At 40.7% G+C, this 24,108-nt stretch overlaps 2 protein-coding genes across 4 annotated transcripts in view; both read right to left on the reverse strand.

The window, feature by feature from the left end:
- Positions 1-1,148, reverse strand: part of robo3 (roundabout, axon guidance receptor, homolog 3 (Drosophila)) — a 96,279-nt gene extending 95,131 nt beyond the window's left edge. For both annotated transcript variants that reach the window (XM_069713710.1, XM_069713709.1), the window contains exon 1: positions 554-1,148. In XM_069713710.1, coding sequence (XP_069569811.1) covers positions 554-617 — 64 coding nt within the window. In that variant the 5' untranslated portion in view covers positions 618-1,148. The remainder of the gene's footprint in view (positions 1-553) is intronic.
- fez1 (fasciculation and elongation protein zeta 1 (zygin I)) overlaps positions 1-24,108 on the reverse strand; it is a 249,455-nt gene that overhangs the window by 46,083 nt on the left and 179,264 nt on the right. The window lies entirely within an intron of this gene.

Below are 24,108 nucleotides of genomic sequence, written 5' to 3' on the forward strand. Positions count from 1 at the left end.
AGTGGGAATTGAACTCTCAACCCTGCCATGCTCACTTACAGTACATCCTATCAGTGAATAGAAACTGAATGTTTATGTTTCACGGTTGCATTGTCCCGAATACATGTCTTCACCTAATGGGCCTGATAATAGAGATAAATGAACAGGCTTGAATCACACTCTTCTTTTTTTTTTTTACTGTGGGGAGCAGATGCTGGTGTGAATCTAACGTCCCTTGGGCAAGTCACACAGTTAAGCTGCATATGGGCTACTCTGTTGTCTGCTGGTTTAAGTGGCCTTTTAAATGACATCATCCATGAGGATTAGTCAGTTATGCACAGATGCAGGGGGTTCCTGAAGGGTTCTTTGATTGATATATTGTATGTAAGAAGGGATACTGTATGAAACTTTAAAAAAAAAAAATACAAATCAAATTGATTTCTTCTCGTTTCCATGATGGTCAGAGATCTGGGGAGTTTTATGAGACCTTGTTTGGGAGCCACTAAGAAGCACACAGGCTCCATCTGTGCAAGCATAACCCAAAACATCCAGCAGCATGCCAAATCAAACTTACCATGTGTCAAAGTTGTGAGTGCAAACCAAATCAGGAGGGGAACCAGAGCCGGGCGGTACTCCATTATAGGCTCCACTCCGACTTTTCATAGGTAGATAAGGTTGGTCACAGTCTTCAGTTTATGAGCCGAGCTGTCCAGCAGCAGTGATGTATCCAAACGGAGCAAATGACCTCCACTCTATGGGATGAAATCTCCGCAGCCAGCATCAAACTCCACAGGCAGCATCTCAGCCGCTGTAGATCTAAAGCCGAAGTTCAAACATCCCACACAGCAACTTTCCCCTCAGCACCGGCTCCAAAAGTCTGCGTCTCGTCCCGCCGGTAGTCCGTAAAAAGCAAGCCGCAGGTGACGAGCGGAGAGGCGGCGGTGACTGGCAGGCAGCGCCCGGTCACCGAGTCCCGTTCTCTCCCGATTTCACATGAATATCACAGAGAAATGTTCATACCGGTTTCCTCCGAGAGTGAAGCGGTCCCAGAGTGCATGAGGGCATCGCGCTCGGAGGAAAAGTCCACTTTGTGAAACACCCCGTTTTATTCTGTCCGGCTGCTGCCCGTCGCTCCGCTCCGGTACTGGGAATGAATTATGAGCCTCACCACAAAACAACGCGGACCCGGAGACCAAACACACGAGAGTCAGAGCCGCCGCAGTAGCATGGATGGTTTCCGGTTCTGTTTTCAAAATAAAACTATGATAAACCAACGTGTGCCCGATTTATAAATGAATAAATGTAAGCAACACATTTTAGAGGGTAATATTTGTACCAGTGACTGTCTGGGCAGGAACACAACTTTATTTCATCTACCACTTCTATCACGTGTCTCGGAGAGGTTTTGTCTTCTGAGGATGTTAACCTACCTTTTGTTGTTATTGTTCAGATTCCCGAAAGGCCACCGTTTTTAAAATAATGTTGATTAAACATTCACAGTGATTTATTATTTAATACATCAGATCAAATCCGGGATTTTTTGAGTAGTGAATTGGGCGTTATTATTCTATGTGATGAGATAAAGGTACGCATTGTTTATATCTATTTTTTTTTTACCAATAATGATTGGAGTTATTGTTAATCTGTAGTTCTGCTCTTTTTTGCTTTTGTTTTGGTTAGTTTTATTTGTTTGTTTGTTGTTTAGTTTTTTGTTTATCTTTGTTTTATGTTTTGTTTGTCTTTGTTTTGTTTTGTTTCCATTGTGGCAGCCTACTGTAGCTGCATATTGAAGGCGCCCTCACCACACTTCCGGTTTACTCTTTTTTTTTAATTTGATCTAACTTCACATCCCAGCGCCACTCTCTTAAAGGGCCAGTGCACTCAACATCAACGCACATGTCCACTGAAACCAAGGCTTTTTAAAGATGATCCTATTTGGTACTTTATTGGTCTTATTTAGTTTATGAGCTAAAGTATATAGTATCTTATTTTATCTAAACTCAAAATAACCTACAGATGATTCCTAATCAGTTGTTGTTGTTGCACAGATGTAATCAATAAAATCATGATGTTGAAGTCAGAGCAGACCGCACACTGTAACTATTAAATGTAATGGCGGTGATACTTTTCAATTGTAATTTTAAACAAATAGATTACAGTTTATATTATCTTATTATTTTAGTTTGTATTTGTTTCAATTTACCCAAACGTTTTTTTTTTTTACCCTAAATTCACATTCAGTGACTCTAATTTAACTCAATGTTAACTTATCTTTAATGTTGCAAAAGTTCCCCAGTTTTAGTGGGTAATATTACAGACACCATAACTACTATATACTGTACTATATCATGCTATACTATATTCAACTATTCCCATCACCAATGGCTGATGGAATACTGTCTGATCATTTGCATCAAATTAATGTAAAGATTCTACGTAAATAATTTTGCACACATCCCCTTTTTTGATTGAAGTCACAATATGCGATGTGGTGCAAATGTCAACACTTATCTCAAAGCTGTAATCTCACCATAGAGGCATAAATTATGTTGGCAGTGGTATGATTCCTAATGCAAATTTGTCTTACATGTGAAAGACCTTTGATCGTACCGACTGTGGTGCTATGTATACAAATCAGGCAATGGAAATGACTCGGGCACTAAGAGACACAAACAAACCTCACACACCACTGCGAAATGTCACTATTTATCTGGGCACAGGCTCTGCCTGCACTTGATGGAAAGCGAAAAGCAATATTACATGTGTCAGGAGATACGGCAAACTGCAGCCAATGAGACTTGACATAGCAAGAGCCACAATCCTGCAATGAAGCAATAAGGCATGATTGGGTAGAGTGCTGTTGAGCTGAATAAATATTAGGGTTCAGACAGATCTAGTAAACACACAGCTCTTGACATTTATAGAAATGCATTGGGTGGTGGTATGCGCCAGGCAGTGCATACTAAGATGAGCCTCAACACATTGTTTGTCCCACTGATCTCAGCTCTGGGAGAAATAGAAATAATTCCACATCACTACAGTCACAGAGCCGGTTGGAGGACTGAGAATAAATTCTCTGCTTTGCTTTAGCAGGAACGAGGACCGAGCAGCACTTAAACACCCCTGATATTTCTTTCATGTTTTATGCATGTACATGTTTAATTTAATTGCAGAAACTGATTAATTGAGCATCACTCTGTGATTGAATAAAACATGATGAGGCCCTCCACTAAATGCATTTCCGCTCGTCTGTGACTGATGCTGCTACTTTGGTGCCTTCGTCAAACATTTGGCGTAGCTGTCAGTGGAATCAAGCACTCCATGAATTTAGACTAATTATCCACATTAGGTTCTGAATTACAATGGCGGCCCATCAGTGTGGATCGCTGCTGTGCAACACACTTGCAGCTGAGCCATAGATCATAGAATTATGCCCTCTCCACACACAAAGGTCTGGTTTTATGAGGTGGTTTTTTTGCAATGCATTTGAATGTACTGTAAAGGTCTCCAGGGACAGCTTTTGGAAAATGCCAACATTAAAATATTTCCTGGCAGCATAGGTAAAGACAACCTCGATGATCTATGGAGTCAAACTAATGGAAAACGTTTGTGTGGTCATAGAGTTTTCATTTCCAAAGCTATGGCCTCATCTTTCATACACATGTTTGAGCTAAGTCTCTGGAATTCAAAAAAGATGAATCAGGCGTCAGTATTTTTATTCTAAAGGAGTCAGAGGATACATTCTTTGCTGAAACAATGACAGAGACATATGTATTTGAAAGCTTTACCAGCTGATAAATACACTGCATGCTTGAACAATAACTTCTGTTAAATACCAGGAATCCACTGAGAGCTCATTTAACATAAAACATTTTCAACAAAACTCTGATCGCTGCTTTAAGCACTTGGCAACGGAGCCTCTGTTCATAAATAAACAAATGACCGTAAGTGAATTGAGACTATGATGTATGCATGCCCCCTGGATTGCTTATTTCTCTTTGCTGGCTGCACCGCTACGACCAGCAATTTCATTATTCCAGTGTTTAGAGTTGATTAAATGGCGTCATGGAAAGAAAGAAAAATATCATGCGTCCACTTTTCCTCAGAAATCAACTCCCAGTTGCAATGGAGACAATATGAGTGACTCAGAATGCCATTTGGATTTATTACACACATCTCACTCTGCATATCGGCTCCAAAATTATCAAAGGAGGAAATCAAATGAAAGCGTTTGTGTTATTAAATCAAGATGAGACAGTCCTCATTTTACAAAGCTGCTTATTCATTTTATTATTTGCCACTTGTCTAATATTCCTTGTGCAGAAATCACAGTATAATTGCTTTATAATTTTAAGGAAAATAAATATGTCTTGCACTTAACAGCATGAAGCACTTTTTAATATGTGCTTTAAAAAAATGTGGTGGTTACAGGAGCTTCAAGCTTCTCTGAAAACAAACTCATTCAAGAAGATTAGTATTTCGTTTCAAGATATCCTTCTCTTAGCAGCATGTGTCGGTCAAAACTGGTGATCCACAATTCGTGAACTAACAGTGCTATTTCCTATCCAGGGTTAGTTATAGATGTGGCTCACCTCCTCTCCTCTGAGGATGGAGCAACTCGTGACCTTGGATGTATTCATTAAATGAAAAAGGACACGTTTAATTTGTTCTCTACTGGTTTGAAAATAACCTGTAACTCTGTGTAGAGATGATTTGTAGTGGATGTGTTCTCTTCTAAAAGGTGACCATCCAGCACAAGAACAAAAGCTTCCATTATGTGTTTTGAAGCAACACGTCACGTACTGTACTGTGCACCACAGCGGTGTAACCCGGTGGCAAATTAACATTATACGGTGAACATATTCACTATATAAAGAATACAAAACATGATAGATATTTTCTTAAAATGTAGAATTGACTAAAATGAACAAATGGGAGTATAAAGCCAAAGAACCAGAACCAGAAATCAAACACTCATTAATGTAAATCAGCGTGAAGATGGACTATAGAGGGAGCAATAAAATATAGCCTCCAATCTAAAAAAGAAAAACCAGAACAAACAAAGGTTGTCTTGTTCAGTGGAGGACGGCTAACAAGATTCTTTTGTACTTAAAATGAAACGATGTACTGTTCTGCCCAACGAGGAACAGCCAACATCCTTTACTAGAAACACTTCCTTCCTGGCTATAAATCACCGTTAACATGTATGAACAACACTGATGGCAGCTCCGATATCGTTGGGAGTATTCAAGAGGTAATTTTGCATGCTTACAATTAGAGCAGATAAAGTTTAGGGGGGACAAAAGTCCCGCAGAGATGTGTGCTCATGGCTGTTGAAGTCAAAGATTAGCCTTCAATGAATTCATTTGTTAAGCGCACACAATGAAATGTGCAAATACGTCAAATATTGCTTTTTAGCTGCACCAAGTTTGAGGTCTGGTTCACACCTCGTACACTGCTTTGTTAACAGTGAATGTTCGTTGTGAGAAGTACCCAATCCCCGCATGGCTGACCGTGCTGGAAAGTTCATTGTGTGGTTATAGCCACTGCAACACCATTGCGAAGGCTTGAGGGAAAAAATAACAGCGTATTAAGATAGCATCAACAGCATACTGTGCAGTAAGCACCCTGTACAGTTTCAGAGTCTCATGCGACCTAATGCATGTGTCCCTACATGCAGCAGAGCATGGAAGTATTGCTCGGCAAGTCGATTTATTCTCGGTGAAATGAGCACTGTTTCCTTGAACATCCATTAAATGGATATCACCTGTATCTATAGCCAGGCATTTGAACCTATTCCAGTTTTCTCCTCCATTACTAATAATGAGACCCCCATATGTCTGCACCTTTTTTGACCCATAGCTGGTAATGGGAGGACGGGTCCTTTAAGAGGCTCCGGTGAATGGATTCTATTATAGATTAATTGATTAAGAGGGTGGCGCTCTGAGATGACAATATATCTCTTTATTGATCTGCCTTTCAATGAGATTGGCTGTTACCCAACCTCCCAGAGGGATGGAGGGGAAAAAAGAGGAAGAAAATAAAAAGGGGGAGGCGGTAAAGCAGTACTGCTATTAAGGGGGCAACTAATTTCCTGTTTCTCTTGCTGGCTTCCCTCAGTTTGGATTCAGTCCCAAAGTATGAGAACAAGGAAATATGAGGGAGAGATTCAGCGGACTGCAATTCAGACTGTTCTCTTTCACATTTATCATCTGATTTCTCCCTGCTTCCTTCACACCCTCTCCTCCCGTCTCATTATAAGAGAAGCCACCTCTATCGCTCCCTCCCGTCTTCTCAGAGACCTCTTTGTCTTTCCTATTTCTCCATAATGAGAGGCCCCCTATTAATTTTGGGTCTGTGAAGCGAGACGCGCCCTCTGTTTCCCCCCTACCCTCTCTGCAAATGTACGAATTGATATGGGTGTATGAAGACAGAGTGGGCTGGGGCGTCCCCGTCTGTTTGCCACCACACATCATGATGAGAAGGGCAGATTGGAGTGTCAAAGGCGACATTAAGCTCTTGTCTATCTACTAGGGTTTAACCATTCAACTGGTTTCCTACACTGATTGTATTTTGTAATGAGTGGGGATAAGGTTTGGCACTCACACCGTATGGACGTCTGTCTGAAGACAGCAGTTGAGTGGGTTTCCAACAACAGAAACCGTTTTATGACAGGGGATTTAAATGGATGATAAAAGTGATTATTTTGGACGTCTGACCATAATTTTTCATTTTGAGGCTTGGCTGTCTTTTGACTTTCCAGGGTGATGAGGACATGAAGGGATCCTGCATGTGTTTAAGCACTAAGCTTTAGGAGCTTCAGTGCACTTTGGAATACATTCAAGCAATTGAGTTACTCCACACTCTCAACAAAGATGGCTGTGTTAACATAGATGACATGTGCTTCATGAGGTTTCCTTTTTTTTAGGACACTAATTCCTAGCAGTTCTGTAAAAACTAACACGTGGACTCTCTTTGTGGTTGATTGAGGTGGAACCTGTTCTATTCAAACCTCTGACATTTAAGGTCCAATGTTGTCTTTACTATTAAAGTGTGTGGTGTCGTCATGTCAACATCTATAAAGCTCTCCAAGGCCTTGAGAAAGAAGGTTGTGGAAGCCAATGAGTCTGTCAAATGACCTCCGATTTATCCGGGACTGACTGCTCAGCAAACTCCCCCGTAGAGCAGATCATTTGATGTAAAAAGAAGTCTCCAAGAACCACAAACACCCGGATATTTCCCAGTAACCTGGGAGACATGTTGTCTGGTCATGAACATTCAACCTGACCAGTGAGAACATCGGAATCAGTTGACGGATCTCTCAGCATCAACACACATTTAAAAAATGTCCCCTCGGGGATTAATAAAGTAAATACCTACCTACCTACCTACCTACCTACCTACCTACATCAGGCACAACTCTTACTCTTTCTCCAGTTTCCCTGAGGTGGGGCCAGAAAACCTGGAACATCTCGCAACTAATGAAATTTTGCACAGAAAACTAGATAAGGATTTTAACACAATGATGTAAGAGACTGGAAAATTGTGCAAAAAGCCTCCAAGACGTTACTTGAAGAGGCCCAGGCAGTAGGACCCGTGAGGAAGCATGGTGAGTGCATTAGAAAGCGAAGCTGCCCTCCCTACACCCGAGAAATAGAGGGGCAAGCTAACAACTAATCAACACCTCTGTATCTGCCTCTGCATCCGCTGAGAGACCCTCAGCGATCCAGCGCAGGAAGGCAGGCTAAACTAAACTGAACTAAAATAACAATGCAGATATATGAAGCAGACGTATAAAAATAATGCAAAAGTTACTTTTGTGAATATGTAAAGGTACAATAATTAAATTACTGTTGATAGAAGTCATTTGTAACTAATTACAAATTGTTTAGTAAATGATTGGAAAAGCTGTCAGCTCTGTATCACACAGGATCAAATGTTTGCTTGTTGAAATATATCAAAAAAGCCAACAATTTTCATGGGATTTACAAACTCTGAACTAAGTTTTTATACTGAACATTTTGGGTTTGAGGAAGACAAATAAATGAGAGGAACTTTCAGTAATGTGTTTTTGGTCTTGATAGCTGTGGAATATAAGCTTCTGTCTGATTATATTGTGGTGGGCTTTCAGTGCTGAATGTAAATGTCAGACAGAGGCTTCACTGCTATTTGACTCTGCAAGCAACTTCAAAGCTTCTACAATTTCCTCTTATTCACTGCTTCCTTTCTCCATCTTTGTGCTTGTAACTGCATTGAGACCAGGGTCATCAGGTCAAATATTAATTTGATTTCGGTTTTATTACTTTTCTGCATCAGCTAAAAAAAAGCTTACTTCCTATTTTCTTCCAACAGTCAGCATTGATGTTCCTTCTGTAAAGCAAATCTTTTAAAATCTAACCATTAAATGTATACTTCATGGTCATGATTTATTGTAGAAACTGTGTACTGGTGTTGATAAATACTGAAAGGGCAGTCAGATCAGAGAATGCTTCCTTGTGTCATTAGAGAAGGCAGTGAGAAAGGAGATGTTTTGTTTTTTTGTTTGGAGGACTTGTTGTAGTAATTACTGTCAGAAGTGAAGGCAAAGGTCGCAATTACCTTTCTGTAAACAGCTGTAGATCAGAAGTAGGGTTGCTTGGGTGCACAGGCATCTGTCTGTGCAACCGCAGCCGTTCCTCCTCTGCAGGACTGCACTGTTTATCTAAACAAGTGGATCTGTGTGTAAATCAATCCAAACCTGACCCACTGAGGAGGGCGACCAGGGTCACTTTGGAAGGCAGCCTATTTCATCTCACAGGTATACAAGTGTTTTATTTAAGGCGCTTTCTTTTTCTTTTTAAAGTCTGGACTTCAGTTTCTGTTCAGACCATGACAAAGAGGTATGGATTCAACTCTATGGACATTTTTAAAACCAATGTTGTGTTTGCTTGAAACTGTTGCTGGCACATAATAGGTCCAACAGAATAATTGATCCAGAGCACAACTGTGACACAATTGTCTTTGTTTGTTTACTGGGCAATATAATCACAAAGATAGTATTTATTGCATGGTTGCAGTACTGGATTGTATAACATTGTGCAGGACGTCATGTTACTGAGTCCACTCCCCATAGTTTTCGGCAGAAGATGTGCACCTTGTTTGAAATAGACTTCCTGTCAGGCTCCCAGTGATGTCAGTACGATGTCAGTACGGAGGGTCGGAGCTCCCAGCTGGCCGCTGCACTGTGCTGCTCTGTAATTCAGCCTCCTGCGTTTCCCCACACCACACAGCTCCCATCCATTTGTTTCCTCCGAGATGAAATGACTCTTCCTATTCTCCCAGTCTGCACTGAGGCTCAGGAGAGATGGAGGTGGGGTTGGGGGTGAGTGGTGGCTGCAATTATGCCCACCACCCCCCCCACACACACACACACACCCTGACAAAGCTGCTGGAGAGCCTGAACAAAATTGTCCCTGCTCCATAGACAAGCTCCTCCGGCTCCGTTCCTGCTCTCACCTGGCACTAACAGGCAGCCCTGGCCTTTCATACAAGCCATTATAGTGTGACAAGAGCCATTCAAGCCGAGCAGTTAGTGGGAGTGCCTGAGATGCTGTATTTTCTGTAGGAACACAAGGAATGCCACTGACAAGAAGGGAAAAAAAGGCATTCATCCAATAAAATATGTAGGATTTCCATATGTTAAAGTAATTGTGATTATTTAATTTGCATATGAGTTTATTCATGTAAAGCCTTGTAGACTGGTTTTAAGGAATGAAATGTATGACAAGTTTTCATCAAGAATTCTGCAGAAAAGTTTACTGACATTCTCAAGATGTGATGAAGGCACATAGAATACAGAAAAAAGATGATCGCTGAGGCTGAAATCAGAGAGATTTCATCCTGATGCAATTTAACATTGCATACTATTGTTTTGTCTTATCGACTCCTAGGGAACAATTATCTCACACAAATCAGACAATGCTATGTTTCAGACATTGATTGCAAACAGAAAATGGCAGAAGCTTTGTCTCTTGCATTGAATTTGACCCCAATCTCATCGGACTCCTGCTGAGAGGTAAGCTAATATTCTGTTATTACTTTAGCTGTTGTAGTATCTATGTAACACAGTAGATTTCCTGTGTTAAGTTCAGGACTGTCTTTAGGTCGCTCTGGGAGTGAATGAAACACGGCAAATGTTTGCAGTTTAAAACAAGGAACTGAACTGCAATTTATTATAGATTTTTAACACAGAAAATCAAGGGAACAACATAAAAGAAAAATAACAAATTCAAATAATAACCCCAATACCGGTATTTCTCTCTCAGTCAGTCAGTTTCAGTCTCTTGTCTTTCAGTCTACTACCCGGGTAGTGTACGTCTGGAGGCTCTCAGACTAACTCTTATCTGAATCTTCTTGCTTGTCGGTGCTCCTGCAGGAGAATCCAAGAAGCCCAAATGCAGCTTCACCCACGGAGAAGATGATCAGGGGTCACAGGGTCACTCAGCTCCAGCTCTGTGGAGGTTTCTGGGGATCGCTGTCTCCATCACAGATCCATACAAAAAAAACAATCTGCATACAGCAGAATTTAATATGATGTCAGTACTATAATTTATAAACTCTATTGTTGGTGTAACAGTAAATGACCAGTAAAATAGTATACACACATATATATAATAATATTCACTATGGTCAATATTAACATACCAACATATTTCACACACACATGTACTCATGTCTCAGTGACATCTATCACTTATACCTAACAGACATTTTTAAACGTCCACCGTTACTAAGCAACACAGTCAACAGCTGTTCTCAATCTGACCGTTAACTTCTGGCGCTAAAAGAACATGACGTCATCGTTCCCGCTCGGCTCAACAGGTCCCGACGCATTAACCCCCAGCGCTTAGCTAGCGCTTAACTAGCCCCATCGGCCACATGTAGCTCCACAATCACAGATATCAACCACATAAAATAATATTCATCAACAATTTAATATTTATCTCCGACTGGTTTTTTTCTGTTCTCTCCTGATCGGTATCTTTAGCCCAACTAAATAACTGTCCTTCTTTGTAGCTCTACAGCAACGGCTAACTGTTAGCAACGCATCCGTCACTCACCGGAGATTCTTCTCAAGACGTAAAGAAACTTTTTCCTTCGGAGTCGGTCTGGTTAACGACCAAATAAATAAAGATCCTCAACAGCAGTGAGCAGAAATCAACCAAATGAGATTCTTCATGGTGTCGATCATGACGCTGCTGTTTCATTCAAGGCATAAAGGGTCTTCTTCCGGGAGACGGCTTTGATCTCCCGACGTGCACCACAGCGCCCCTCTGGTGAACGTCGGTACTGCATGTTTGAGTTAACCCTTTAGTTGCTGGTAAAACTAATGTGGGTTACACTGTGCTTGATGCAAAATAGCCCATTATGTTTCCAGGACAGAGCTGTTGTGTCTGGCAAATTGGAAAGGGGAAAGTAAGCACACTACGAATATACATGACTAGCTTTTTTGTAAGTATTGTATATTGATCTAATAAACCAAAATAACACTAACAGAGGAGATGTTGTTCTTTCAATGGGAGATGGTAAAATATAATATGATACTTACTGCACATATAGCAGTCTTTAGTACAAGGGTTCAATGACAAATGAAATGATGTTTTTTTTATGTATAAATATATTTAAATGTCCTTGTGAAAGATGAGTGAATTTCAGGAAAACAAAAGAAAGGGAAAGGTCAGTGCAATTCAGGCCACTCTGGGTTCAGACTGCAGTGATCACAGCTGCTTGTGGACTCGGCTCTGACAAAATATCTACAAGTTAAAAAATATCATTGTTGTTTTTGTGTTTGTTTCCTTAGTGAGGAACAGTTGTGTGGAAGGCCAGTGATGCCTGAGCGTAAGCTGCTGTTGCACTTGTTGCATTGGTCATAACGACATCAGCCGACTTACAATTACAGGCATGTTTCTTAAGAATAATTGTCATACATGTGCAACTATTTCAAAATAACCCAACTCTCAATCCCTCGTGACAGATGAGTTTAACACATGGTCAGTGATTCATAGTGCAGATAAAGCCTCATTCAGCAACCAAACAGGCTATCGAGCAGGACTTCTACTGGGACTCTTGTACATTAACAAATCTGATGAGCCTTGAATATTCCAAACCATCTCTTTGATATTTTTGGGCATAGAACTGCACTCGGGCGTGTACGGAGGGATGCAGGTCTGTATGAGAGCTGGTATCAGTGTCAGGTTGAGTTGAGACTATGGGTTTCTAGTACTGAATGGTCTCTAACAGCAAGTTTCCAGAACTACAGTACGTTTTAAGGGGAGAACAGTCTTCAGCTAAACTGCTTAAAGCAATTTTAACTGTATGACTGGCAGATAGTTTGGTTTAAAAACCAAATGGTGAGGAGAATTTTGTAATAATTGTCTGACGTTAGAGTGGGAGGTTAGCTCCTGGAAGTAGTGCACACCAATGTAGACCCAGCACTGATGGAAATATCACATTTCTGTCTGCTAGGACAGTTTGCTTGGTGGACAGCTGAATAGTGTTCAGCAGTATACCGACATACAGACTTCACAGAGAAGAAAAGGAAGAGCTATCTCTAGCCTATTACCCTGCTGCTGCTGCTGCTGCTGATGACATTTTTTAGATTGCAATGTGTCCCACATTCAAAAGAAAGGCTCTCGGAGTGAAAAAGGAAGAGAGGGGAGAAAGTAGCACCAAAAAACAAAACAAAAAAAAGATGGTGAAGAGGCATGACATTTATAACAGCCATTACATACTAAAACATGTCTAGCTAGCAGATGGTGTTGATGTTGAATATGGTATGAAAAAGCAGATGAAAAGAAAATGATTTGGATAATTTTATGATGTGGAATATAAAATACATTCGTTATCTGGTATTTATTTGTGAGGTGACTTCTGATAATAATTTGGATTTGGACCACTTTGCTCAGTTCACTGTTCGAGTGGAAGTAACAAAATTAGAGGTGTAGTAGTTTGAGCCAGTTTTAAGCCCTGCAGCCGTAACTTGACTTACAGTTGACGGTTTATGGTTGTTCAATATATAGAAAACAGATTGGTCCGAAGGAGAAACTATGCTCTGAAAATGTGGAACAAGCATGAAACATAAGCAATAAATTACAAGTACATTGGATAGTTGTTTCTGCTTTGATTTGTTAGCTAATTAGGTCAAGTATTTCCTAATCAAACCTGTGAAACCTTGAGATCCACACACCTTCAACAGATTTATCAAATTAACCAACAGCAGTGCTGAAAATCCACAAATGCAGGGTGATTTCTCAGCAGTCCCACAGAAGCTCCACTGCAGCTCCAGTTTGAATGAGCTCTAAAGGTCCTGCACGGAGCTTTCTCTTTTTACATGGCACTGGACTCCGTGCCTCTCGGCGCTTTCCTTCATGACACCCTCCCCTCTTTGGTGAGCAAATGTAAAGAGTCCAGTGAACTGCCTTTTCTCCTCAACCCTCTTCATAGGCTGTGAGGGTTAAGCCTCACTACCTCAAGGGGAAAATGTGAGATGATGGGTGAAAGCCAAGTCCAAACACCCACCGGGGTCAGGCAGAGGGGCACGACACATTCCACAAGGCTTAGTTACCTCTGAGAGGGGCAAAGAGAGATACCTGAGCCCAGAGGGAAAGTGATCAATGTCAGCAAGAGCAGGGTAACGCTGACCTACCTTCACCGCCTGTATGAACAGGAGAGCATCAAAGCAGCATATATCAACCAAAAAACAACAACAATTTGGGGGTGTATGAGGGAGGTTTAATGTAAAACCTTTAGTGCCTATGGATTGCAGATTTTTTTGTTCAGTCTTTCTTTTCCGCCTGTCTTCTTTCATTAGTTGCATTGTACCAGTGCAGCTGGATGTCAGAGGATGTACTTTTAACCCATGAATACCTGTTACACTCTGTACTATCCATTAATTTAACTCTATTAATCCCTCAGATCCTTGTTATTCCGCCAACATTTTTTCTTTAACAGTATCCTGCTGGCTAGATGTTAAAAATGATTAAAAAAAAAAAAAAAAAAAAAAAACTACAATACAATCATTTAAAAATCTTCTATAAGGCTGCGGGCAACCTGAAGTATATAAGTTTTGTTTTTAATGGTATACTTGATGCAAGTGATAATGAATAGTGTTTTTTTTATTTTGAATTTTTGAAGACACTGTTGTCTGATTCTTATTGTGAATAAATAATGATTGAAGAAGGTTGTTATTATATTGCCATTGTTTATCACTACAGTATAACTGCAGCATCTGAGTGTCAGGTTCATTCAGAGCAGCATTTTCTGTGATTTTGGAGGGTTTTGGTGGTAAAAGCTTGAGACATGAAGGTATACCTGAACCTGCTGATAATGAAGAAGAACTTGTTGTCCAATTTATGAACGTGATCATGTAAAGATCCCTCTCAGTAAAAGTACTTTTCCTTTTATCTTGTTAACATATCAAAGTTGTGTTTTTCCAATGTGCTCCAATCAATGTCATAAGTCAAATAAATAGTCCACAACATGGCTGAGCATTTCTGCTTTGGAATTGCAGTGATAGTTTCCATCCATCCATTATCTATAGCTGCTTTACGGGAGGGCGGAGCCGATCCCAGCTCACTTTGGGTGAAGGCAGGGTTCACCTGGACAGATCGCCAGTCCATCACAGGGACACAGAGAGACAGATGGAAACAAAGACCATTCAATCTCTCATTCACACCTAATGGACATTTGTAGAACCACCAATTAACTTGAGGTGCATGTTTTTTGGATGGTGGGAGGAAGCCGGAGTACTGGAGAGAACTCACGCAGGGACAGGGAGAACATGCAAACTCACCACAGAAAGGCCCGGATTTGAACCCAGAACCTTTTCGCTGTGAGGCGACAACGCTAACCACTGCACCACTGTGCTGCCAGTGATAGTTTGACAGCTTAAAATACACAGATTCAGACAGCCAGGGTTTTTATATGTCACATATTGAAGGAACCAATCCCATCAATTTATGAGGGACGACTTTCCAGATTATCGAGCTGCAGGCAGACTGCAGAGGCTGGATGGAGATAGAGGCGGGGACAATTTTAATATCCAAAGATCCGGAAATAAACACAATTGTGGAGAGTTACTTAAATCACCTTCAGGCACTAGCATATTTTTTCTAGTAAAAAAAAATATATAATTTTGATGGACAGTAATGAGTTTGCACATTTAATCAATGTCAGGACAGACTTTAAAAACAAACTGTGTCACAATAATAAATTAATAGGACAACTGTTAAGAAACTTCTTATTTAGTGTGCTAATCTCAAATAGTAACCTCAGCTGCCATGACTCTGCTGCTATTAATGCACAAGTCATTTTCCAGTTCATAACTTCCAACCTAGCAAGAAGATCTCAAACATTTAGTCTGTGGAGAACTTTGACCTCAGCTGCTGCAGCAGCAGGAGACAAATAAAAAGTTGAGGCAACCAACACCCATTTTATTTTTGTATGTACTGTATTGTAAAAAAAAAAGAAGAAATAATAATGAATAATAAATAACTAAGTGCTGTAGCACTAACAGCAAAACGCATTCAGTGTTTCAGAAACCAGCCATGGATTTAGGAGTTAAAGGTTAAATAAATATAAAGCAATAATTATGGTCTGGATAATTGAATTTGTAGCACACATTAATTTTACTTTATGAGTGTGGCTTGAATGGGAATGGGAGCACAGTGTTTCACAGAGACACAAAGACACAAAGGTGAAACTATTCAGTCATCACACACACACACACACACACACACACACACACACACACACACACACACACACACACACACACACACACACACACACACACACACACACACACACACACACACACACACACACACACACACACACTGTCTTATCCCTTTCATCACTGCCTCACTTCAGACTCTTCCCTCTCCATCAGCAATTCCTTTTTTTCCATCATTGTCAGAGATGGCTTTATCCCTGTGAGTGCAAGGACATTACTTGGCTGTGGGTTAGGCAGCTCTGCACTAGAAGAAAGCCCTTCACAGATGATTTCGGCTTTCTTCCTCCCTGACGGGGTAGAAATCAAAATCCCTTGTTCGCTGAAAATTATTGCCGGATTACCTTTGTCCCTGTGCAGCAGCGCTGTCAGAAATAAACCTACCCAACCTGGATTTATGACTTGCAGGAGTGACACAGAAAGCACAGGAGGACCTACACGTTTTCTTGTTTGCTGTTTTCATTGTATACGTCCAGCTCCGAGTGTCCACCCACCCTTCCCTCCATGTCTCATCATCATCTCTTCCTGCCTTTGTCTCCCACGCTCCCTAATGATGACAGGAATGGCCAGGCTCCCAGGGAGCCAGGTTCCCACTTTAATGTCTCCTTGCCTTACTCCCTTGCTCTCGGCTCAGGTTTCTCCCCACCCCTGCCCTCTGATTTACAACGTCCCTGTTGGCTGACGGGGAGGAGAGACAGAGCTGGAAGCAGGCAAAAGGGGGGATTCATTGTTCTCTATCCCTCTCACTGTCTCTCTTTATTTATGACACCTCCAGCATGACCGGGGACACGCAGTGACCCCAGGGACAACGTTCAGCCTGCAATACACTGGTGACGGTTACTTCCAAAGGCAGACCTTGCCGAGTGTTGTGGCTTTTTGGATGATCACAAGACAAAGGCCCCCCCCTGCCCATCGCTCTGAGGGAGTCAGCTGGGTTGAAGTTTGGGTGAATGAAGGCTATCACGGGATCGCACGCAAGGTTGGACCATGAGGGCTGAATAATGGTTATGTTTGAGAGTGAAAGGGGGAGCAGGAGGTTTAACACATAAAGCGTAACAATGAGTGTTGCCGGCATGGTCTGACATCGTCCCCTCGGGGAAGTGTGTCTCATGTTTTGCATTGTTGTCCAATGTTGTTGATGGAAAACAGCAACCCTGATGCTTCCAAAGCAGACAGTTGAAGGACAGAGGAAGGACCACTGACATTTATTATCTCTACTTTGACAAAATATAAGTGTCCGAGAGCTACTCATGTTCAGTAACATTTATTCACAAAGCTGAGCTCCAGCCAAACCAGCTGAATAAGCTTCTTTTATGTGAACAATAACATGAATATTCTTCATACACGTTTGGGATCACAACAACTTAAATTCAACATCATGTACATGCTTATTTCTGTGTGCACGTCTTTATTTGTTTTCAATTGTGTGTGTGTGTGTGTGTGTGTGTGTGTGTGTGTGTGTGTGTGTGTGTGTGTGTGTGTGTGTGTGTGTGTGTGTGTGTGTGTGTGTGTGTGTGTGTGTGTACATCTGCAGTGCACGCAAGAAATACAAAAACTGAAAAGGAGTTATAACAGTGGTGTGATGAGTTTGGGTCCTAATCCGTTTTTTAGCAAACAGAGCTAAATGCAGCTTATAAGCCTTTTTTAATATAAGATGTTCAGCTGCAGCTACACATGTGAGGTGCAGCAATAATTACTGTCAATCCATCTATCTGGGTTCTGGTTGACCTCTTGTTATTTTTCCTTTAGCTATTCGTTTTTTCTATGAATTGGTTCTTCTCATAATGGACTTTATTGTTGTGAATTGCGACACAACGCAAACGCAGGTTTAAGTCCTGTGCGCTGGGAGAGCATGTAGGCGTGGCCGACATTTTTGTTAATTTGGTGAACACAAACACAGGATCATCTGTGGCACAGATAAACGCTGTGTCACAGCTGACTTCAGTCATGGCCAATCAAATTACTTTCTCTCATTCCCTTTAATGTGTTATGTATTGTCAGTTTCATAATGGCTGAAGAAGGAACAGACCGCCATCGTCAGCTGAACTTTACACCGCAGGTTTAGGCTCGTACTCACCTAATTTATGGTGCTGCTAGTCACCCTCTATGGGCGGATGATGTTAAATCAGCTCGTGAAGAGGTAACTAATATTATAAATCGCTCTTCCCCTGGTATTAGGCGAGTTCCCAGTAGAGGAAGCGGTTTAATGACAAATAAACATTTAATCAATGCCAAACACTGCCATTGATTAAATGTCAAAGTGAACAAAAACACTCATTTAATACTGAAATCAGGTGCTCAAACAATGTTGATAAATGAGAAAAAGTGAACTACGGACACTTAAAGCTCCCGATGAAATTAATTTATTAACAACACTGATAAAGAGCAATGTGCTCCAAAGGTCACTGATGTTGTGGTGTTAATGAATTAATTGAATCGGGAGCTTTGAGTGGGCCTAATTTACTTTCCAATCATTAATTAAATGGCCTAAACTTCCGTGCATAAATTGCCCTAATATTTAGTGAGTAAATGACACAGTGTCACAGTCATACCTGTTTATGTGTCATTTAAATGCAGTTCACGTGCAGTTTCCCAAGTGCCTTTTATATTTTATGGCTGAGATTAGCTACTGTGTCATTCACATCCAATTCAATAGAGAAGAGTCATGTTAATCTTTATATGATTAACTGAATCATAAGGTTGACAATGACACCAAAATTGCACGTTGAGCCACGAAAAGGTCCAGCTCCTCCATTACTGCCCTGCTGACTGACGCTTCTCTTGACTGCTGGATTCTTGGTTGTTAATAATTGATCCCAGTAGGCAGAAGCTGTTCACCACTTATACATGTTCTTCGTCAATGGAAAAGTTAGTTGTTTTTTTCCTTTTGTCATAATCTTTGTCTTCTTCACATTGAGCTGTGGACATTAACCATTTACCCTTAAAAATGAACATCAATTTATAAGATGTTTACTCATTGTGTCTTTGTGCAAAAGAACGACTGAAGAGCGACGGCTCTGTGCTGCCTGATAACGCACTTTAGTTTTTACTTCATTAGTCTGGCTCAAGATGAACTCGCTAAACTCTAATTTTGGAAAATACCATCAAATAATTATCCTGCACATTATTTCTGTATTACAAATGCCGTACAGAGAAATGATTTCGACCCCCTTTGGATTCGTTAGAAGTTATTATATAAGTCTGTTTTAATTGTTTAGTTATTTGAAGGGACCTGGAGTTTCCACTTGTCGGGAGCAACTGTCCTCAGATAGGAAGGCCCACCATGCACAGCAGCACTGACTCAGCAACACGTGTCAAGACATGAGCTGACAAAGAGCTAATGCAGGTAATGACCCATTTGCAGTTGTTAAACAGACTGTGTGTAATGGGCTATCAGAGCAGTAAGTGGCCTGCACACCTGTTTGACGGAGCTCTGGAACAGGTGGGCAGGCCAAAGAGCAAAGGCCTGAATGCAGTCTGGAGGAAGCAACTCATACCTGTTGTTGTGTGGAGCTTTGAACGGAGCTGAGAGCGGCCTCAGTAAACAACGACAACTCAACAACTGATATGAATCAACCTTACAGCTGTTCATGCAACTGTTGTTGCACATTATTTCCACTGTGTTATCTCTTCCTCAGTCCTGTGGCTATGGTCATTACAGAGTATACACATCCAGTTCCACAGGCCAGACGAGGTTCATCTCTGCAGCAGACAGACATTTAGAGGTTTTCACAGAAATCCACATGAATATTTTAAGCTTAAATTAAAGTTTTTCTTGTGTTGATTTCATGATTTAAATATATTTATATTTTGTATTTATTACTGTCATAAAGAACCCGAGGTCTAACTTACACTATAAAAGGATTCAAGTTTGAGAATTAGAATAGCTGATCCTAGGAATTGGTTTTAATAAAAGGAAATGAAACTACAGAGAGAACCATCTGAGAATGATTGCAGAACGCCGGATATACAATGATATTAGAATTTGATGAGGACTTTCCAATTAAATGTATCCTCATTGTGATGCAGACCCACAAACTGTTTGTTTCATAACGAGGAATACAAGATGAGATCAAGATTGAAATTAGTTTTTCCAAAACCTTCCTTGTCACTTCAAAACGTTGAGTTACTACCTGGCTATCAAGCATCACAGGCTGTTTTTATCATCATCAAAACCACACATACACTTAAATCAACAGTACACTTAACTTGTCAAAGCAGATTCTTCAGTTGTGTCCACTCAAAGTGCTTTGTGACGCCTAAAAAGCCATAAGTACTCGAAAGAGCACAAAACAGGACTGAAACAGGACTCGTATGCACTGTTTTTTTTAAAACTAATGGAAGGAAAAGGAGCCTCTGCATGCTTCTCCACAAAGTAAGGTCAGTGTCAACTGTAAAATGTACATCTGCCGGCAGATGGATGATAAACAGAGATAAACGTTGATTTGCTTGAAGTGGAATTAAGAGGAGGTTTTGAGTGTCGGCATGCAACGACTGCAATTCTCCTTCTTATCGTTCCCACTTCACACTGCGGCAGGATGGAATAAAAATGGCAGGGCAAACTGTGAACAAGTCCTGAGAGCGTTCGCTGCACGGAGGCCAAGTTGCGTGGGCGAAGAGAATTGCAAATGAACCTTCATTGAATGTTTGCTTCAATGGACGGTCTCTGCTGAGATGAGCTACATCTTGAGAGTTGTTTTTCCAATGTGGCATTGAAGAGGAACACAGCAGTGGGAGTTTAAAAAGCTGACCCGGTGCGGGTGAAACATGGATTGGTGAGAAATTGTTCCATGAATACTGTTGTGTGTTTTTTTTTTTTATTGTAGAAAGTCAACAAAATGTCAGCAGTATTTGTTTTTCAAATCCAAAACATGTTTGAAAGCTGTTTCCATACAGACGATTTCAGACATTTAGAGAGCATCCAGTGAAAACTGATGGACACTGAATTTAAATTGTATGGTAACTTGTTGTGCAGGTCTGAACAAAGGGGGAGGCGGGGTGGGGGTGCTCCAATGTAACTTGTGTGTGGGGTATAAAGAAAACGGTTGCCTTGAGATTTGCTTGGTGAAAGATCACTTTGACCTTGTGCAGTTCATTCTGAAGCCTCGGGTTCACTGAGTCAGTGTGCTGCACAGTAGCAGCTGCCCAGCGGCCAGCTCATTCTGTTTCATACCCCCACCAGCACTATTCACACTAGTAGCATTAAAGAACAGAATTAAATATTCCAAACATGCTGCAGAGGTACCTCGTACGGCTCTGACAAAAAGCAGTTCATATGTTAACACCTGACCTCGAACAACGCTAAAACCTGTCATGCATACATCGAGTGTGACAGGCAGATTTCAACCAACACATTCACAAGACAAGGAAATAAGTTAAACATTAAATACATAACCACATATAGCAAAGTTAGATATCGCAAAGATGTGAGTGAAACCTTGTGTCATTTCAAGGGATGAAACAGTCTATCACTGCAGCAACTCATTGATTTAGAGCAGAGCCACCACTCATTGAATCACTTGCTGTCAGTCACCAGCTCCTAACTGAAACAAAGCCAACACTCACCGCTGCTACAGGCTGTCAAAGTAACCTTGAAACCGTTTCCAAATTTAAAGCACACCAGAACGCTTTCTTTGTGTGTTATTATTTTACTTTGTTTTTATTTGACAATTTTACATGTAGTGCTAGTTTTTCAGAACTGAATACATTAAAGACTCAGCTGTTGTGTCCATCATGTGCAACAAACTGTTAAGAGTTTGCAATAATTGAAATGCATATATTTAATAGGTATAAAACAAACAAACAAACTCTTATTCTCTGTCTCTCGAGTAACACCAGCTGACTCTTGATGCAGTCAAACAGCCAGCGCAGCTCCTGTCGGACTCTGTCAGAGCTGACTGGGACAATGCCAAGCTCCCTCTGCTAATTGCAGGCCTCGTTAGCTTTGTAGTGCATCATCAGTTTCTGTCTCTTTGTTTTCGTCTGAACTGACCCATGATATTGTGATGGTCAGCTCGTTAATTCACAGAATCTGCAGTCAGAGAAAACATCCCAGCTATGAAATTGGCCAATTATCTGCCACTGTTTTCTTTCTGGACAGGCGAGACAGAGCCGGTCTGCCAACAGCTCATTAGGAAGTGACTGGCTGCGTCTGCGGAGCTGTCCTCCATTTAGATATCCAAAACAAGGCTGGGTGAGCAAACTCAATCCGCTGTGCTGAATGTGACATCTCGGATTGCAAACAATGATGTAATTCCTCTGGTAAGTAACAACTGATGAAGCCTCTGGAATTCATTGCCTGTGAATGAGCTTCGAGAGAGGGTTGGGAGGCACCCAAGGGTCACAAGATAAATGTGATGGGGGCCATCGCTTGATTCATAAAGTTGGAAAAAAAAAATGGAGCTACTTCATTTTTTTCTTTGTCATATTGAATCTTCTTCATAGGGGGTCATTTTAATTTGTCAGAGAAAGCAAAATGGACAAAATCCCCAACGGTGTGCTTGCCAACAGATGACACACCACATGAAGAAAGTAATAAGCTTTGTCTTCCTGTATATACTGTACAGAGTTGTTTGGAAGATTTGAGAAAAGAAACACGAGGGAACACATCAAACATCAAACTGTAAAAATCTGCTCTCTGTGCTCAAAGCTGCTCTCACAGCAAGGACACCATGGATCGGCTTTCAATCCTCATCTTGTATAACTGCTTGGAATTATCTAAATATATAAGTATAATATACAGAAATGTAAAAGCAAGGCATGGTGAATACTTTCCGCCAGAGTAAAGAATTATTCTTTGATATAACGTCATGTGCTGTGATAAGTATTAATTTACGAAAACTGATAACTTTGTTGGTGGTTGGTTGCAAGTTTCACCTTCACTTTGATATTTATTCATAGACAGAAAAGGTGTGTTAGTACAGCTGAAGTATGAGTTCCAGCTGTTTTAATTTTTTTTTTCAAATATCACTGTAAGGGGTGTTCAATAATGTAATCATGATAATATCGGTATATTTCTAATATGATACAAATTCACATCGTGTCTAATTTACACAGAGCAACAAGCATGTCTTAGAGCAGCTCCGCAGTGGAGCGGCTTCTTCCAAACAGGAAAGCGACGACAGTAGTGTGGAAGTGGTTCAGTTACAAAGGATCAGATCCAAATCTACAACACTTATTTTGTTGCATTTCCTGCTCTGTAAATAATTCAAGTGATAAATCTCAGTGTGAATGACCCCTTTCACGTTGTCACTGCTATTTAATGCACCATGATGTATTTACATATATGGATTATATATACTTTAAGCATTCTTAGTGAAAGACAACAAGAAATAGCATTATATTGCACAAATAAGCAGACAAGTCATGCAGACCAACTGAGTGGTTATACAAGTATACAAAATTAAAACAGAAAAACTGTAAGCATTCATCCGTTTTCTAAAGATCGGTAAGTAACCGGAAGACAATATATTCTGTATTTCCCTCCATTGAGGCCTGCATCTGACATCTACAAATTAAGCCAGCATTTCATCACATGTTCAAAGAGTCTAATGTTTTGTGTCTGACCAAATGTCCAAAAGCTAAAGACATTTCAATGAACAGTGCTATAAAATAAAGGAAAACGCCTCACTGTGGAGAAGCTGCATCCAGAGAGTGGCTGGAGATTTTGATTGACAGAAGACTTAATCGATTCCCAATGATTACTTTTCTGTGAATTGATGTATCGACTGACTAATGAATTGACTAATTGTTACACTTCTATTGTCTAAAGACTAAAGAACTAACCGTTTCTCTTTGAGAATATATTTTACTGGGGAAACCAACTCGTAAGTGTTGAGTTATGATAGTGCTTTCATGCTGACTTTGGAGGTTTATGATATTAATTTCCCCCGTGTTGAAAGACGTGGCAAGAATGTGGAATGAAAGCAGGGCTCTGATAAAACGTCTAAATGAACTGAGATGCTGGTATTTATTCATTCACTGGTATTGATTCAAGGCACGTGTGTAGCCAAGGTAAGGCCTTGTACGTGACCCTTTCTGTAATAGAGACATCCACGCATGCAATCATTAAGCCGCTGAAATGAGCAAATGATTTAGTACGTAGGGTTCATATAAAAAGGAGCCGCTAAGGCGACTGATTGGGTTGATGACCCACAGTCAGCTGGTCCTCATGAACTGTAATATTGTGCATCTAACCTGGCTGCAACACTAAAATAAATTCCATTAATTAAAGGCTCACCCTCCACACAGCCCGCAGTACTGACAATGTACTGTGCTTAATCCAACAGAAGCCCGCCTCTGACTGAGCCTCACTACTCTCAGCCCAATTAAAAGAAGCTCATAAATAACATAAACAATGG

This window comes from Brachyistius frenatus, unplaced genomic scaffold (genome assembly GCF_029030835.1).
Source record: "Brachyistius frenatus isolate BFR_SWC_R1_liver_20210118 unplaced genomic scaffold, ASM2903083v1 Contig_121, whole genome shotgun sequence".
NCBI lineage: Eukaryota > Metazoa > Chordata > Actinopteri > Embiotocidae > Brachyistius > Brachyistius frenatus.